At 40.8% G+C, this 18,273-nt stretch overlaps 2 protein-coding genes across 9 annotated transcripts; one reads left to right on the plus strand and one right to left on the minus strand.

Moving 5' to 3' along the window:
• Nucleotides 1–3,055: 3,055 nt before the first annotated feature.
• On the plus strand, nucleotides 3,056–9,558 carry LOC111796918 (putative serine/threonine-protein kinase At1g09600). Of its 8 annotated transcripts, none has more exons than XM_023679721.2 (9): nucleotides 3,056–3,216; nucleotides 3,797–4,326; nucleotides 5,400–5,684; nucleotides 5,800–6,117; nucleotides 6,231–6,458; nucleotides 7,103–7,203; nucleotides 7,292–7,406; nucleotides 8,127–8,360; nucleotides 8,999–9,558. In XM_023679721.2, exons 2-9 carry the CDS (start codon nucleotides 3,880–3,882, stop codon nucleotides 9,146–9,148), a joined length of 1,878 nt encoding a protein of 625 aa, XP_023535489.1. In that variant the 5' UTR covers nucleotides 3,056–3,216; nucleotides 3,797–3,879; the 3' UTR covers nucleotides 9,149–9,558. The 8 variants fall into 8 exon arrangements, with proteins under 8 accessions (XP_023535489.1, XP_023535490.1, XP_086980721.1 ...); XM_023679722.2 differs by having other exon boundaries at nucleotides 3,824–4,326; XM_023679723.2 differs by lacking the exon at nucleotides 3,056–3,216 and adding an exon at nucleotides 3,226–3,330.
• A 1,466-nt stretch (nucleotides 9,559–11,024) lies between these two features.
• On the minus strand, nucleotides 11,025–18,168 carry LOC111796799 (S-adenosyl-L-methionine-dependent methyltransferases superfamily protein). Its single transcript, XM_087124747.1, has 11 exons — nucleotides 17,907–18,168; nucleotides 16,636–16,716; nucleotides 16,399–16,477; nucleotides 15,442–15,580; nucleotides 15,276–15,345; nucleotides 14,058–14,122; nucleotides 13,909–13,987; nucleotides 13,535–13,622; nucleotides 13,053–13,117; nucleotides 12,777–12,866; nucleotides 11,025–11,444 (listed from the first exon to the last, which is right to left on the minus strand). The coding sequence occupies exons 1-11, from the start codon at nucleotides 18,096–18,098 to the stop codon at nucleotides 11,331–11,333; spliced, it is 1,062 nt and encodes a 353-aa protein (XP_086980873.1). The 5' UTR covers nucleotides 18,099–18,168; the 3' UTR covers nucleotides 11,025–11,330.
• Nucleotides 18,169–18,273: the final 105 nt, after the last annotated feature.

Here is an 18,273-nt window from a genome sequence, read left to right on the forward strand (position 1 = left end):
GAAATAGAAGTAGCACACGATTTGACACATCAGCTGTATAGGAGTATCTTGCCTTTTACCTGAAATAGAAGTAGCTAAAATATTTAGTAAGTGACTCCACTATGGGGCCAGAGAATGCAAACACATGCAACTTATGATTAGGGACCTATCGTTAAAATCATCATAAGGGTGGTCTCTAGTCGGGACAAAATTGGATGTGTAGTACTTCCCTATACACGACCCACACGTGCTAGCGTGGATCCCTAGACGAGATTTGCACCCCTCTGGACCCATCATAGTCGAGCTAGCTATCCGTAATCGTGTCATGTGGGGCATGATGATGATCATCATCATAGTGTACGCGTTCGTACTTATTATCATAAATGGGGAAGTAACCCAATGTATATGTGCACACAAAATGCATGAGATCCCTATAGTTTTCATCTTTAAATCATCTTTATGACACAACCTTATACACCGTTCACATATTACTCTAAGTTCATATAGAACAGCCTTCTGGGTATATTGATCCTCAATTTCCCACTCATATCTGTTTATTAAAGAAAACCCTATATGGCTTAAAGTAAGCTCCTCATGCCTGGTTTCAACGTTTCAGCTTATTTCTTCTCACACTTGATTTTTTTTGTAGTCGTGTTGACACGTCCTTTTTTGTCTTTCATTAACAATCTAACCTTATCTATTTGCTTCGTTATGTTGATGACATTATTGTTAGAGGCAACAACCGATCTCTTCTTGACAGCTTTACTCACAAGCTTTATTATGAGTTTGCAACCGAGGATTTGGGTTTTCTTAGTTACCTCCTTGGTTTTGAAGTTTCACCCACTCCTAATGGTTTCTTTATTAGTGAGTTAAAATATGCTCGAGATATTCTTACTCGTGCTCAGTTGCTCAAAAGCAAACCAATCCACACTCCATGGTTGTTTCTCAAACACCTAACTGTTGATGGTTTTTCTTTCTCTGATCCTACTCTCTATCGATCTCTTATTGGGCGCCCTTCAGTACTTGACCATTATGCGCCCAGATATTGCCCATACTATCAATTTTGTCGGTTGATTTTTTCATGCCCCCATTGTAGATCACTTTCTTGCTGTCAAACGTATTTTTTGCTATGTTTAGGGAACATTCCACTCTCGCCACTTGGCCTTACCTTTCGTTCACCCACTGTTCCTAGTGCACTAGTGGCTTATTTGGATGTTGATTGGGCTGGCTGTCTCGATAATCGTTATTTTACTATTCAATTTATCTTGGTAAAAATCTCGTTTCTTAGAGTGCTAGGAAGCAACCTACTATTATCTCACGTTCCAAGTATAAATATGAGTATTGAGCTTTTGCTATGACTGCTGTTGAACTTTGGCTTAGGTATCTTTTGCATGACCTTAAGGTTTATATTCCACAATGGCTCTGACTCTTATGTGACAACAAAAGTGCTATTTTTTTTTTAGCTCTAATCTCGTTCTCACAAGTGGCCCAAACATGTTAAATTAGATTATCATGTCTTTCGGGAACTTGTTGTCGCTCGCAAACTGCCCACACAACATGCATCTTCCCATCTCCAAGTTGCTAACATCTTCACAAGAATTTTGCAGATTCAAGCTTCACGTTCGTTCAAATCCGACACTCAGCTTGCGGGGGTGTTAGCCTTGAATTATGGTTTAACATATGTATCATATTTAACCTTCTATTATAGACAAATATATTATATGATTGAAGATATTTAGCCTTCCATTACTAAATATCTTATTTGATCATTTATTATAGGCAAATAACTTATATGACTTATATGATCGAGGATATTTAGTCTTCTATTACGATTTACATACGTACCATATCTGACTCTTTATTATAGACAAATATCATTTATCCATTTGTAGCTCCTCCCATTTTCTTTGTAATTTATTTTATTATGTAAATGATTGTAAATAGAATAGACAACTTTCACGATTTACGTGCGGTGGTTTTAACAAATATTATTAGTGACTACTAGAGATGTTCATTTAACTTCCAAGTTGTACTTGCCTTGAACAGACATTCCCCATTTAGCTAGGAAATGGAGGGAGAGGGGAGAGGTTTCTCCCCCTTAAATAAATGGGGTCGGGGACTGAAAATATTCTCCGACCGACCCGCATAATATAAATATAAATTTATTAAATTTTTTTCTTCTAAATTTCACTTCCAAGTTGTACCTAGATTTTTTTTTTCTCTAGCTAATTGGGTTATTAATATTTTAATTGAAAAAAAAAATCATTCACTTTTTTTAATAACACAGATCGGCAAATATTGTCATTTTTGGACTTTCCCTCTCGGGCTTCCCCTCAAGGCTTTAAAACGCGTCTGCTCTCCCTTATAAAGGGTGCTTTGTTCTCCTCCCCAACCAATGTGGGACATTACAATTGGTATCAGAGCCAGACAACGAACGATATACCAACCTTCTCGCTGTTCTCCGAAGGAGTAGACACGAGGCGGTATGCAAGTAAGGACGCTGGCCCCAAAGGAGTGTGGATTTGGTGGGGGTCCCACATCGAATTGGAGAAAGGAACGAGTACCAACGAGGAGGCTGGGGCACGAAGGGGGTGAATTGTGATGTCCCACATTGGTTGGGGAGGAGAACACTACCAGCCGCGTTTTAAAGCCTTGAGGGGAAGCCCGAAAGGGAAAGTCCAAAGAGGACAGGACAATATCTGCTAACGGTGGATCTGCTATTGTCCGGTTAAGTGATTTGACCAACAAATAATAATTGATAAAGAAGTGATTCAGCTCCAATTTCGAATAACAAATTAACACTAATTAATAGTTATATTAAAAAAAATGTAAAGAATACATTAAAAAGTTTTTTTTTTTTTTTAAATGACTATTTTTTTTATAAGAACGATAACATATAAAAATTCTCGAGCACCCATTCAGCTAAAATAAATAAATAAAAATTTACGACAAACAATGGAGAATGAAATGAATGACATAGGTCGTTCCCGTCCCGCCCCGTAAACATCTCTAATGAATAAGGGCAAATATATATATATATATATATATATATATATATATTTAATATTAAGTTGGAAGTTAGAACATGAATTTTAGAACTTCCCCCAAAGAGTTGAAAGAATCGCCATTTGGCGGGGCGCAACGAGCACGACAGTACTGCAATGCACGTCTTGCGGCATCGCCCGCAGAGAGAAAAAAAAAATATGTTCTGTTCTTGTTCATCACTGTCAATGGAAGGTTTGAACAATCTTTTTCTATTGTATTATTTCCAAATTCTACGCCTCTTCTTCTATTCAGATTCATTTTCTGGTTTGATCTTCCGAACAAAAGCTCTGTCAATCTCCAAAGATGGTTGGTTCTTCGCATTTCTAGGGCCTCATCACTACCCACTTCAACTCTCTCTCTCTCTCTCTCTCCCTTTTCCAATCCACGTTCCGTTTCTTTATTCTCGATTCCGTTTTCCATTTCTCTCTGTTTGTTTCTCTTTCTATTTTCCATTTCTCTTCATTCGTTAACGATGGCGATATTAATTCTTGTCTATTAATCTTTGTAATTCGTTTTTTTTTTCTGGTCGAGGAAAAGGATTTCTGATCTAGGTTTTTAGTTTTCTCTGTTGTTTCTTGAATCGGTGGGTTTTTTTTTTTTTTTTTGTTTTTTTGTTTTTGTTGTTTCTTGTGCATTTAGGGTTTGATTTTTTCTTCCTATATGTTTTTTCATTTGAATTTCCTGAAATATTCGTAGAGAGTTATTGATTTATGTTTGGTTCAATCTGCGAATTGTTGGAAATGATGGCAAATTGTTGTAAATGTGTTGACAGAGAGGGGAAACTTTGGGGTTTTCCCAGGAAAATGCAGGTTTATCAATGGTAGAAAACGGTGGTGAATAAACGTTTGAGGGAGTATGGGCTGCCTTTGCTCAAGAGATTCCTCAGAACCAGAGGATGGCAGTCAATTATCTGAAAAACATGTGGATGAATCTTCGGTTCAATTGGTTGCTCCTTCTCCCTCAAAAAGAGAGAATATGTTGCAAGAGATTCAGTTGTCAAGGCAGGAATCAAAAGCAAATGGGAGTTCTGTTCATAAAAGAAAGGGTAATGGAGGGTCTGTTCATCGAGCAAAGGAGGGTGATGAATCTGTGAATAAAGCCATGAAGGGTGCAAAAGTAAATGATGATAATGCTTCAGGAGGTGGAAAACGGCCTGACATTTTTAGGTTAGCTAGCTTGTCTAAAGCGGTTGAAGCTGAACATGTCATGGCTGGATGGCCTTCATGGTTAGCTTCTGTTGCTGGAGAAGCTATCAAAGGGTGGGTGCCTCGCCGGGTTGACTCCTTTGAAAAGTTGGATAAAGTTAGTTCCATTTATTATGTTCTCTTTTACTTCAATTCTTTAGAATCCTATGACTTTATTGTTTCAATGTAGTTAATGTTCTGAACATTATGCATTTTTCCTTGAAATGAGTCTCTCCACGTTGGTCGAGTGCTTGTTTTTTTTATTCTCATTGATTGGAATGGCCCAAGCCCGCCTCGGGTAGATATTGTCCTCTTTGGCTTTCCCTTTTAGGCTTTTCCTCAAGGTTTTTAAAACGCATATGTTAGGGAGAGGTTTTCCATACCCTTTATAAAAAATGCTTCGTTCTCCTCCCCAACTGAGGTGGGATCTCACAATCCACACTCCTCAAGGCCCAGCGTCCTCGCTAGCACTCGTTCCCTTCTCTAGTCGATGTGGGACCCTCTAATCCACCCCCTTCGGGGCCCAGTGTCATTGCTGGCACACCGTCTCCTTCGGGGCTTACCTTTCTGCTCGCATATTGCTTGGTGTCTGGCTCTGATATCATTTGTAACAGCCCAAACCCACCACTAGCAGATATTGTCCGCTTTGGGCTTTCCCTTTTGGGCTTCCCCTCAAGGTTTTTAGTGGAGAGGTTCCCACACCCTTATAAAGAATGATTCCTTCTCCTCCCCAACTGATGTGAGATATCACATTGATATTCCGATTCTCTTTCTTTCGTTGGGTAAATGTCTTGTGCGTATGTTACATAGCTAGATGCTTTTTTTCGTTCATTAACATGTGACGTGGAGATTTGAGCCTATGACGTTTTGATTAAGGATATAATGTCTTTACCAGCCAAGTTATGCTTAGATTGACATGTTACAATAATGTTATTAGTCCCATGGAAAGAAGCAAGGGGGAGCGGGCCATAGAGAGCTTATAGTAAACCCCATGACAGCCCCAGGGGTGGTGAGTATAGGTAGGAATTCCAAGTTAGAGGACTAGTAAATTCTGAGTACCATATTTCCTGAGGTGATTTTAGGTAGATTCTTTGAGGCTTTTCGTGTCTAGACATCTGCTGTGCATGTCTCTCGATCTCATTTTGCATAAATATGTGCTGATAATCCCATTGTGTTCTTTCCTATATGCAGATTGGACAGGGAACTTACAGCAGTGTATATAAAGCCCGTGACCTTGAAACTGGTAAAATTGTGGCATTGAAAAAAGTGAGATTTGTAAATAAGGATCCCGAAAGTGTCCGTTTTATGGCTAGGGAAATCTATATTTTGCGCAAACTGGATCATCCAAATGTTATGAAGCTCGAGGCTCTAGTCGCTTCCAGAATGTCGAGCAACTTGTACCTTGTGTTTGAGTACATGGAGCATGACCTTGCTGGTCTTGTGGCAGCTCCTGGACATAAGTTTACGGAGGCTCAAGTATCTTCGCTGCTTCTCTTGAGCATTTCAAATTTTGACTTGAACTAGAACCATTTTGAAAATGAATGCTTATTCAAACTGAGCCATCTAAAGCAGTGTTATTTTGTGCTTGCAGATTAAATGTTACGTGCAACAATTGCTGCATGGACTCGAACACTGTCATAGTCGGGGTATTCTACACCGGGATATCAAAGCTTCAAATCTTCTCATTGACAATAATGGTGTGCTCAAGATTGCAGACTTTGGACTTGCTACCTCTTTTCATCCTGATCGAAAGCAGCCATTGACTAGTCGGGTAGTGACGTTGTGGTACAGGGCACCCGAGCTTTTGCTCGGCGCTACTCAATATGGACCTGCCATAGATCTCTGGAGCTGTGGTTGTATCGTTGCTGAACTATTTGCTGGAAAACCTATTATGCCAGGAAGAACAGAGGTTCGATCATCCACTCTTTAGCCTGTTCTATTTCTTGCAAACTTTAAGAAAATGAGAAAGAACAATAGCCTGTTCCATAAAAGTCACTTGGATGTTGTTGAATTGTTTATCAGGTGGAACAAATCCACAAGATTTTTAAGCTCTGTGGCTCACCATCTGAGGAATTCTGGCGGAGAACAAAGTTGCCACATGCAACCAGCTACAAACCACAACACCGTTATAAAAGCTGCCTCTCTGATACTTACAAAAGTTTCCCTTCTTCAGCTCTGGCTCTCATTAATAAGCTTCTTGCTATTGAACCAGAGCACAGAGGATCAGCTTCTTCCGCTCTTGGAAGTGAGGTATTTTCTGTTGAGGATTATTTTCTGTTGAGGATTGTTGGGAGGGAGTCTCACGTTGACTAATTTAGGGAATGATCATGGGTTTATAAGTAAGGAATACATGTCCATTGATACGAGGCCTTTTGGAGAAGCCCAAAGCAAAATCATGAGAGCTTATGCTCAAAGTGGACAATATCATACTATTGTGGAGAGTCGTGATTCCTAACATGGTATCATAGCCATGTAAAGTGACTCAAGTGTCGAACAAAGGGTGTACTTTGTTCGAGGACTCAAGAAAAGGAGTCGAGCCTTGTTTAAGGGGAGGCTGTTCGAGGGCTCTATAGGCCTCAGGGGAGGCTCTGTAGTGTACTTTGTTCGAGGAGAGGATTGTTGGGAGGGAGTCTCACGTTGGCTAATTTAGGGAATGATCATGGGTTTATTAGTAAGGAATACATCTCCATTGGTATGAGACTTTTTGGGGAAGCCCAAAACAAACCAAAACAAACTCAAGAGAGCTTATGTTCAAAGTGGACAATATCATACCATTACATAGAGTCGTGATTCCTAACATCTTCAGTTTACTTTTGCATGGTTTCTTCGTTGAAATAAAAGTGCTTCTCGTTGATGTGTTCTTCCATATGATATGTTGCTATCCGGTTTTGCAGTTTTTCAGAACAGAACCTCTCCCTTGTGACCCCTCAAGCTTACCAAAGTATGCTCCGAGCAAAGAATTTGATGCCAAGCTGCGTAATGAAGAAGAAAGGAAGTATGGTTTTAAGCTTGTTTCTCTAGTGGTTTCTTTTTTGTTATACTTAATAACCCGTCTTATATACATACAATTCTCTTAATTTCAGGAGAAAAGCAGAAGCTGTTAAGGGATGGCATCCTGAATCTGTAAGAAGGGGCTCAAGAGACAACAAGGTAGTTCCTACTCCTGAATTCAGTGCTCAAGGAGATGTGACGATAAAGGTACATGTCAAGAATTGGAAACTATTTGTTCATTAGTTTGAGATGAAAATTGTGAAAATATGCTATCACTTAGGGTAGACTCGTGGATAACTATTTGTTTGTAATGACCCAAGCCCTCCGCTAACCGGTATTGTCCTCTTTGGGCTTTCCCTGTCGGGCTTCCCCTTGAGGTTTTTTGAAACGCGTATGCTAGGGAGACGTTTCCACACCCTTATAAAGAATGCTTCTTTCACCTCTCCAACGGATGTGGAATCTCACAATCCACCCCCTTCGGGCCCAGCGTCCTTGCTGGCACTTATTCCCTTCTATAATCAATGTGGGACCCCCCAATCCCACTCTCCTTCGGGGTTTAGCCTCCTCGCTGGCACATTGCCCGATGTCTGGCTCTGATACCATTTGTAACGGCCCAAGCCCACTGCTAAAAGATATTGTCCTCTTTGATCTTTCCCTTTTGGGCTTCCCCTCAAGGTTGTTAAAATGCGTTTGCTAGGGAGACATTTCCACACCCTTATATAACGAATGTTTTATTTCCCTCTCCAATCGATGTGAGATCTCACAATGAGGGGAAGCTTGAAGGCCCGAAAGGAAAAATCCAAAGTGGACAATATCTGCTAGCGGTGGGCTTGGATCGTTACATTGTTTATGTTATGTAAAAACAATGCTTTTGTAAAAAACACTATTCACCTTAAAACATACCTTTCTCATTGACAAAAATTGCAGGTACACCCACTCGCGAAAAAGATTAACAAATACACCTCCCAAGAGGACAGCGAGCCTCCGAGAGTTGCGCAGAGTAGGTACGGCCACTCGACATCTATGGTGCACCCAAGCATTGCAGGTTCATGGGCCAAGCCTTCTGGAGCCACAAGAAATTGTGCAGAGTTAAAGACACAGAAATCTCATATGCATCAGCCAGTGGGAGATTTATCAACCTCTGCTCTCAAGAAGGAAGAGGTAGTGTCTAGACATGTTCCAGCTTCTTGGTACACATGATTAATAGAAAATCAATGACTTGATAGAACAAGTTTAACTAAATAGTTCTCAAAATCATTTAATACATGGGAAATGCAATCTCTACTGTCTTAAGTCCACCCCTAGTAGATATTCTCATCTTTGGATTTTCTCTCTCGGGCTTCCCCTCAAGGTTTTTAAAATGCCTCTGCTAGGGAGAGGTTTCCAGACCTTTTTCGTTTTCCTCTCCAATTGATGTGGGATCTCACAGTTCATCCCTTTCGGGGCCCAGCGTCCTCGTTGGCACTCGTTCCCTTCTACAAACGATGTGTGACCCTCCAATCTACTCTCCTTCGGGGCCTAGCGTCCTTGCTGGCGCATCGCCTCCTGTCCACCCCCCTTTGGGACTCAGTCTCCTCGCTGGTACATTGCCCGGTGTCTGGCTCTGATACCATTTGTAACACAGTTTAAGCCCACTGCTAGCAGATATTGTCTTCTTTGAGTTTTCCCTTTCGAATTTTCAAGGTTTTTAAAACGCGTCTATTAGGGGAAGGTTTCCACCCTCTTATAAAGAATGGTTCGTTCTCTTCCCCAACCGATGAGGGATCTAGTGAATCTGACTATGAACATTTGATTTGTAGGGTTGTGTTCAAAAGAAGACCAGAATGCAATACTCAGGACCGTTGGTGGCTACAGGGGGAACCATTGAAGACTTGTTGAAGGATCACGAGAGACAAATCCAGCAGGCTTTTCGAAAGGCACGTCTCGACAAAGAGAAGAACACGAGTTAGGTGATCAGCTTGGAACCGAAGCCGATAATTCTCGAGATCAAAGACTAACTTCGGTAACACGAAAGGTTTGAAGATTCTCCTGCTCTCAAACTGAATGCTCTGCTGCAACTTTGTCTGCAAAGAACCATAAAAACCTTGACCAATATAATATTGATGCTAGTGTTGTGTATATAAGGAACAATAAGGATTGGAAATTACATGTACCCCAGGGATTCTACAGCTCTTTGAAAACGAAAATTTTGCCCCAAAAGTAGAACAGAACAGCTTCTAATTGTTGATAAGGCCACAGGGACAGAGGAGTTGTGTAGTTGTTGCCAAAGTACATAGTGTTGGGAATTGGTTTGTTGTGTATAGAGGGAGTGAAGGGCTTCATGAGACAACATCTTTCAATTAATACCTAATTTTAAGTACCTCCTTTTCTTAATAAACTTTTGGAATTTGATTTAACAATCTTGTTGAAGAACAAAACGTTTAGATCTAAATTATCAAAGAACCCCCAAAACGCTTAAGAATCATAACTCTAGGAAAAGTTTTGGAATGGATTGCCTTGATGATCAAGATCAAGTAAAGAAAACTCGTTTTTAAATTTGTGATTTGAATCATTCCACAAGATAATTTGATCAAAACTACTTGAATGACTCCAAAATAATAAACTCGGGCTTAAAAAGCATAGTGTGTAACTTTTATTTTAATCTCCAAAATCTTTATATAGAAGGTCATTTCGTCATCTTGTAAACAGTAAACATAGGACATTTCATCATTACCTGATCTCTTAGCTTCTTGTCTTCTTTCGAGGACAGTTCCCGAAAGGACTGTTATCTTCTTACTTATCAAACATGCATAAAGGAAGGATTTGGTAGCCTATCTATCTTGTGTGCATACTTGAACTCTTCGCTATAATACACTTCCACAAAATGACCGGTTGGGAAAAGGGGAGTTGGTTTAAGTCCGAGCATCCCGATAGGTCGAGAGATCGTACAAGGACAGACAATCTAGGCCTCTCAGTAAAGCCAAACAAGTTGTCTTAACTCTCATAACCATCAATACCGTAATGACCAATAACTAATTGTAACATAAAATTGTAAAAGTAATACTCTAAAATTGAAAAATATAATAAAACTTCCCTAAACTCAATCATGTATGGTACAATCTTGTCCTGACATGATTAAAACATCTTATTTTGTGAAGTTTAAAAAACTATCATATGACGATGAATGATTCAATCAATGTTAGAGGATCGGGAGTTTATCGACTAGAAATAAAGTGTTGTTGAACTACATGTTGGAAGCAAGAATCTTCGACGTGTACTACATTAGCTTCATGGACCCTTTTCGATTGTTCTTCTATAACATATACACCTTGTTAGCAATTGACGGTGTAAAAAATGGACAGAGTCCGGTATCATTTCTTGATTGGTAAGTGACAATGAAAATCGTATCAGATATTGGTTTATTTAGGTTTTCCCTTCAAATGCTTTCTCTCAAAGTTTTAAAACGCGGTTAGAAAGAGGTTTCCCAGCTCTTATAAAAAAGTTTCAACCGGTGGAATTAAAGTTCTCCAGTTGTGAGATCTTGGAGAAGAATGTAGATCCCAACCAACTTGAGATGTTCCTCTTGACCCAACCCAACAACCCTCTCTTTGAGCCAATTCTCTCCAAAACGCTCTTGTTTCTTAATCTTAACATCCCAAAAACCTTTCAATTCCGAGTTTGTAACACAACGTTTAAGAGCCCTCAATTTACCCATAAAACGGTAACCTTCCTACTTTCGTTTTCCAAAGACCTCCATATTCCCCCAAGATCGAAAGGACCTACAGAACAAGTGATCAAGCCACAAGAGCCTAAAGTGAAAATAAGTTGGTGACTTAATGAACCGAATTGAATTCACAACTCAACCAAACTCTTTATTTTTAAATTAGACTGGGTCGTGAGCCATGTTTTTAGTTAGTCGAGTATTTTTGGTTAGCTGGGTTGACCCAATAAAAAAAAATTCCAACCCATGAATAGAATTGAATCTTCCATTTTCCAAAAATTCAACCAAATCCAATTTTTTTTTTTGTCCATCAAAACTATCAATATAAATATAATTCAGCCGTAGAGACTAATTTTCTTTAGATCGGAGGTTCAAATCTCTAGACTCCGCTCCGTGTTTTATTGTACTCCGCCAAAATAGAGAGACAAACATCAATGGTCGTTTCCAAATTGTTTTTTGATGTCACTGAAGGAGATGGTTGCAGATCCCCTTCTTTTGGCCTTCTGTTGAGAAGAATGTTCCTTCCATCCTGTCATGTAGATCACCTGTAATTGCAGGCACAAGAATTTTTCAATCATGATTCAACAAATCAACCCTACATTAGATAGGTGGGTAAAACCAAAGGGTGCAAGTCAAACTTGGAAAAAATCGATAGAACTAATCGAGTCGATTCGAGTTCCAGTTATTCCTAGTCACTTCGTGTTCATAGAATACAAAAACAAAAAAGAGTCGGCTCACGTTTGATATGATCTTCGTCAGTTTCGGTTCGGTTCAATTTTTGGATTAGCAATCAGCTTCAAATTTAGAAGGTTGGGTTTCTACTAGTAGGTCAGTTGGGCAACGGTTTAGGCTTAACGTCGAACAGAACTAACATGCTGACAACCTAGATAAAGCATATAGTGTAATGGTTCAACCCCACCACTAGCAGATATTGTCCTCTTTGGGCTAACTATCAGAGCTAGACACCGGACGGTGTGCCAACAAGGAGGCTGAGCCCCAAAAGGGTAGACATGAGGTAGTGTGTCAGCAAGAACGCTGGCCCCGAAGGGAGGTGGACTGTGGGGTCCCCACATCGATTGGAGAAGGAAACGTGTAACGACCCAGGCCCACCGCTAGCAGATGTTGTCCTCTTTGGACTTCCCCTCAAAGCTTTAAAACGCGTCTGCTAGGGGAAGATTTCCACACCCTTATAAAGGGTGATTTGTTCTCCTCCCCAACCAATGTGGGACATCACAATCCACCTCCCTTCGGGGCCCAGCGTCCTCGCTGGCACTCGTTCCTTTCTCCAATCGATGTGAGACCGCCTCCAAATCCACCCCCCTTTGGGGTCCAGTGTCCTTACTGCACACCGCCTCATGTCTACCTCCCTTCGGGAAACAGCGAGAAGGCTGACACATCATCCGGTGTCTGGCTCTGATACCATTTGTAACGACCCAGGCCCACCGTTAGCAAATATTGTCCTCTTTGGGCTTTCCCTTTCGGGCTTCCCCTCAAGGCTTTAAAACGCGTCTGCTAGGGGAAGGTTTCCACGCCCTTATAAAGGGTGATTTTGTTCTCCTCCCCAACTAATGTAGGACATCACAGAACGAGTGCCAGCGAGAATGCTGGGCTCTCAAGGGGGTGGATTGTGAGATCCCACATCGGTTGGGGAGGAGAACAAAGCTTTCTTTATAAGGGTGTGGAAACCTCTACCTAGCAGACACGTTTTAAAAACTTTGAGGGGAAGTCCAAAAGGGATAGCCTAAAGAGGACAATATCTACTCGCGATGGGCCTGGACCGTTACACATAGTCAATGAACAAGAGACAACGGTCTCTTTCAATATTGAACATGTCACAAACTCAAATCATTTAAAAAGGTGCACTCTACTAAGCTGACCTGGAAAGTTGCAGGAATGGTTCCATCTTCTGCAGCAAACATGGAATCGTAAATAGCTGCTGTTGCAAGGGCTGTTTCTCTCTTCAGGATCTGAGCTCCATTGTTTAAACATCAATGATATAAAGATCAAAAACATAAACTTCAACGGAACGAGTATGCCAATTACCGCTAAGTTATGCTTATGTAGGCTCGATGATTCTTAGTTGATGAATACAAGATGATATCAAAAAGTGAAAACATAAAGTCAATATGATACTCCTTTTCTTATAGACTTACAGGATTCCTTTGTAGAAGAGCATTTGTTTCGCCCATTGCACGCAAGTGTTCCACCAACTCCAGTGCTTAATATAAGGCAAACGAACCAAAAAAAAAAGAACACATTAAACATAAGATAAGTACACCATCGTCTAATTTTCGTTAACTCACTTTCACGAGCAAAAATTAGAATGGGACAACTGAAGGCTTAATAGATCACTTCCTATAGCTACACAAGACACTGCTATAACTGAAGAACCAAAAAGCTCGGTGTCGAATTTCAGCCCCTGAGAGGTCATGAGGCAACAGCCTCTGACGCCCCACACCATTGCGGTTGGAGGGGTCTTGCCCATTAGCCTACTTTTCCAAGAGGTGGGGCAAGAGTGCAACGACCTAGCCCAAACCCACTTAGATAAAGCTGCAAGGCGTATAAAGGGAGCGAGGACCCTGATTGAATCACTCCAAAAAATCTAAACAATATATAGTGAGATAAGCATGCTCACCACTTGGATAGCGAACGACATACTCATCAACGTCAACACCAGGCAAGGTAAAACCAGCTCTTGTCAAAAGGTTGCCTGCATCTCTCACCTAAATAAGTAAACCGACACGTGCTTCGTTCAGTCAAATACAATATGCACGTCGGAATCGACTGTTTCTCTTTCAGAATCTATCCACCATAATTAGATATAGAAATAGATGACTCTGGATTCAATTCAGAGCAACAGAAGTAACCGAGTGAAAATTATACGAAGAAAGGTTCAACAATGGTAAAAATTATAGGCAAGAAATACTCCTGATAGGATTATTTGAGAAAAGAAGGGTGTTTTGAGTTTTTTACAACAGTAAAAAGAAGGAAAGTTTGCAGTAAACATACTTGTGCCAATGGTGATACTCGTGGACTGATGCCTCCTTCACGCTCCATGTGTGCAAGAGTACATGCAATTCTCAGTTCCCTGGTTGCAAGTATGTGCAGGGATTTTAAGCAATGAACTAAAAATTCAAACCAGAAGAAACACGACAAACCTTAAGGTTTCTCCTCCAAAGATAGCTGCTAAAAATAGCCCATCTGGCTTCAGTGCCAATCTACTCTGTCAAGAAAAAAATCCAGAAAAGGCCATTAAAAATCCTAGCTCCCAGACATATGATAGAACAAGATACCATTCCATAGGTCAGACACCCTCATATTGACCCAACGTGAAATGATAAAGGCCTATCTAGGATGAAAGCATGTAAAAGGGGTTTGAGACGGGCATGCAACCATGGATAACACGTCCTGGATAAGCAAGACTGGGACATCTGTCATGTGGCCATAGGCAACACGCCTTGAACAAGCATGACCGTGACACCCTACCCCAAGTTTGTAATATAATGACAAAACAAGATATCATTCCATACGTCATACACCCCTATATTGACCCAACGTGAAATGGTAAAGGCCTATCCAGGATGAAAGCATGTAAAAGGGGTTTGAGACGGGCATGCGACCATGGACAACACGTCCTAGATAAGCAAGAGTGGGACATATGTCATGTAGCCATAGGCAACACGCCTTAGACAAGCATGACCGTGACATCCTCCCCCAAGTTTACAATATAATGACAGAACAAGATACTATTCCATAGGTCATACACCCCCGTATTGACCCAACGTAAAATGGTAAAGGCCTATCTAGGATGAAAGCATGTAAAAGGAGTTTGAGACGAGCATGCGACCATGGACAACACGTCCTGGATAAGCAAGACCGGGACATCTGTCATGCAACCATAGGCAACACGCTTTGAACAAGCATGACCGTGACATCCTCCCCCAAGTTTGCAATATAATGATAGAACAAGATACCATTCCATAGGTCATACACCCCGTATTGACCCAACGTGAAATGGTAAAGGATTATCTAGGATGAAAGCATGTAAAAGGGGTTTGGGACGGGCATGCGACCATGGACAACACGTCCTGGATAAGCAAGACCGTGAGATCTATCATACGGCCATAGCCAGCACGCTTTGGACAAACTTGACCATGACATCCTCCCCCAAGTTTGCAATACAATGACAGAACAAGATATCATTCCATAGGTCATACACCCCATTTGACCCAACGTAAAATGGTAAATGCCTATCTAGGATGAAAGCAGGTAAAAACAGTAAAATCTTCTACAAAGGTTGAAACACTCACCATAAGTTTCAATTATTACATGACACTTCAAAAACAAAAGAAACTGTAAAAGTAAAATCAACAAACCTGAATCATGGCTCCAGGAAGATCATTTGTCCAGTGAAGACCCAAGCAACTTACAATTAGATCTACTGAACTTCACACCAGAAGTAAATGGAAGAAATGATAAAGCATGAGTTTCATTCAACCAATGACTGCACAGTACTGAAATAGATACAAGCTATAAGAACACCTTTCTTGTATCGGTAGAAACTCTTCGTCACCGATAATAAAAGACGTTTCAACGTCCTGATCGTGTGCACCTGTATCATCTTTGCATGACATTATCATGTCATGTGATGCATCCATCATGATCAGCTTTTCAACTGAACCTGCCAAATGGATAAAAATTTATTTTACAATTTAATACAACACACAGCCGAGCGCGCACATAAAAAAAAAAAAAAAAAAAAAAAAAAAAAAAAATTACAAATTCATTTATTTGCTTAAACTGAAGCAATCTATAATATAATGACAAGATGACAAGGACAAAGCACAAAGGTCAAACATATCACTATGGGCCAACATGAAATTTGTGGTTGGTAGAAAAACACCGATTCATAGATTTCTCGAGATATTTTCTTACGAAGTTTTGTTATTGCATCTATAACACCCTCGGGTTTAGGTGGACAACCTGGCAAATACACATCGACAGAAATTAACTTATCGACTCCCTGAGCAGTACTATAAGAATCGGTACTGAACATCCCTCCTATAATTGTACATGCTCCCAGTTATACCGAATTATCCTAGGCCAGACATATCACTGTGACAACTATAAATGAAGTAGTGAACCCATAACATTCAGTGGAACCAAACGAAACGGACACAGAACACAATGGATAAGAATTTCATAAACTCGAGAAAGTGTAGACAAAAAGTTTCAACTCGCCGTGTCATGGGAGCTATACTTTTACATTCTCAATTAGTCACATTTCAAAACAACTTTATTAGATCATTGAATGCTTAGGATAATGATTCTTGATTACCTTAACATTCCTAAAATATTATATTCATACTTCTAAACGCGATCGTTTGAACTCATTTGATGCGCTTGATTTATGAGGGACGACCCCTTAACTTCTCGTTCTCTCGAAGTCACATCTTTCTTTTTCCTAATAATTGAAGAAAATGGAAATAGGTTTATTACCACGGCCACGAAACGATCGCCTGATAGCCTTCAATGAACCCCCCAAACATAATGCTGTAGGGAATGTCCTCTTGCAATCCTTCAAAAGGCACAATGTGAAACATGTAAGTCAAGGTACTTAGGATATGATTTCATCAAAAGGTGCAACATTTCCTTAGAAAATCAATAACTGAGAGATCAATGAATGGGATTCACAAGCTAAAATGAACATAACTTCACAATATCGCAATCTAATACCTCCAAACGATCCAATAAGTTTTCTGCAACCGTATCAGTAAGAGAATCCTTCGGGCGCATCAACCAAGCAGCTCGGTCCCGCTGTCACCAAGAAACAACAATTTTAACCCTCCAAAAATTTGAAGGCACTGCAATCAGAAAGCTTATCGAGGAGGAGCTAAAATGTGCAGATATTGTCTTCTTTGGGCTTTCTCTTTCGGGCTTCCCCTCAAGGTTTCTAAAACACGTCTATTAAGGAGACGTTTCCACACCCTTACAAGGAATGGTTCGTTCCCCTCTCCAACCGATGTGGGATCTCACAATCTACCCTCTTGGGGGCCCAACGTCCTTACTGGCATGCTGCCCGGTGACTGGCTCTGATACCGTTTGTAACAGCCTAATCCCACTGCTAGCTGATGTTGTCCTCCTTGAGCTTTCCCTTTCGGGCTTCCCCTCAAGGTTTTTAGAACGCGTCTACTAGGGAGAGGTTTCCACACCCTTACAAGGAATGCTTTGTTACCCTCTCCAACCGATGTGGGATCTCACAATCCACCCCCTTGGGAGCCAACATCCTCGCTGGCACGCCGCCCAATGACTGGCTCTGATACCATTTGTAACAGCCCAAGCCCACCGCTAGCAAATATTGTCCTCTTTGGGCTTTCCCTTTCAGGTTTCCCCTCAAGGTTTTTAAAACGTGTCTACTAGGGAAAGGTTTCCACACCCTTACAAGGAATGTTTCGTTCCCCTCTCCAACCGATGTGGGATCTCACAATCCACCTCCTTGGGGGCTAGCATCCTCGCCGGTACGCCACCCGGTGACTGGCTCTAATACCATTTGTAACAGTCCAAACCCACCATATATTGTCTTCTTTGGGCTTTCCCTTTTGGACTTCCCCTCAAGGTTTTAAAACGCGGTCTACTAGGGAGAGGTTTCCACACTGTTACAAACAATGCTTCATCCCCCTCTCCAACCGATCTGGGATCTCACATAAAAAGTTCTATGCAGTAGATATCCACTTGCCCATTTAATCAAACTTGTTAAAAGTTCTTTGCACACACAATAATCAGAACGAAAGCAGAATACAAACATATGAAACAGTGAATTGTCAATCCCCATCGCGAAAAACAATCATACTCCCAGAATTTCCCTTTGAACAGATGAACATTACAAATTATCTTCACAATTTCACCATACTTTCTCCAAATATCTCCAAATACTCCTCTACAAACCTGTTCTGATGAACTTACATAGAACAAAGAACGAAAAGAAAATGCTGCTCAATTAGGCTTACCTGTTTACGCTTAAGATCACGATCAAAAACCTTAACCTTCGAGGTCTGCGTTCCATCGCCGATCCTACCGTCGTAATTATCATCGCCAGTACAGAAAGAACAACACAGAATTGAATGCTGAAAATCTCGCCGTCTCGTACTCCTCAGCGCTGAGAGCGATCTTCTGATTCCAGACGGCGACAGTCCTCTCATTTCTCTATTACCGATTGAACCTCGCCGGAGGGAGAGGAGGGAAATTTCGGTAATTTTTAAAGGGCTTGGGATATAAAGCTGTATCCAAACACTCCTTAAACCACCAAAACCGGGGTAGGAATAGAACTATCCGGATAAGAAGTGTCCTATTTAAGTTTCCAAACAGGGTCCGTAT

Source organism: Cucurbita pepo, chromosome 6 (genome assembly GCF_057944985.1).
Source record: "Cucurbita pepo subsp. pepo isolate OVF chromosome 6, ASM5794498v1, whole genome shotgun sequence".
NCBI classification, from domain to species: Eukaryota; Viridiplantae; Streptophyta; class Magnoliopsida; order Cucurbitales; family Cucurbitaceae; genus Cucurbita; species Cucurbita pepo.

Coding starts and splice junctions, on each gene's coding strand:
- LOC111796918 (XM_023679721.2), top strand. CDS start 3,880: ATGGGCTGCCTTTGCTCAAGAGATTCCTCAGAACCAGAGGATGGCAGT. Junction 4,327..5,399: donor CCTTTGAAAAGTTGGATAAA/GTTAGTTCCATT, acceptor TCCTATATGCAG/ATTGGACAGGGAACTTACAG. Junction 5,685..5,799: donor ATAAGTTTACGGAGGCTCAA/GTATCTTCGCTG, acceptor TTGTGCTTGCAG/ATTAAATGTTACGTGCAACA.
- LOC111796799 (XM_087124747.1), bottom strand. CDS start 18,098: ATGAGAGGACTGTCGCCGTCTGGAATCAGAAGATCGCTCTCAGCGCTG. Junction 13,623..13,908: donor GAGTATCACCATTGGCACAA/GTATGTTTACTG, acceptor TTACTTATTTAG/GTGAGAGATGCAGGCAACCT. Junction 12,867..13,052: donor CTCTTCTACAAAGGAATCCT/GTAAGTCTATAA, acceptor AATGGAGCTCAG/ATCCTGAAGAGAGAAACAGC.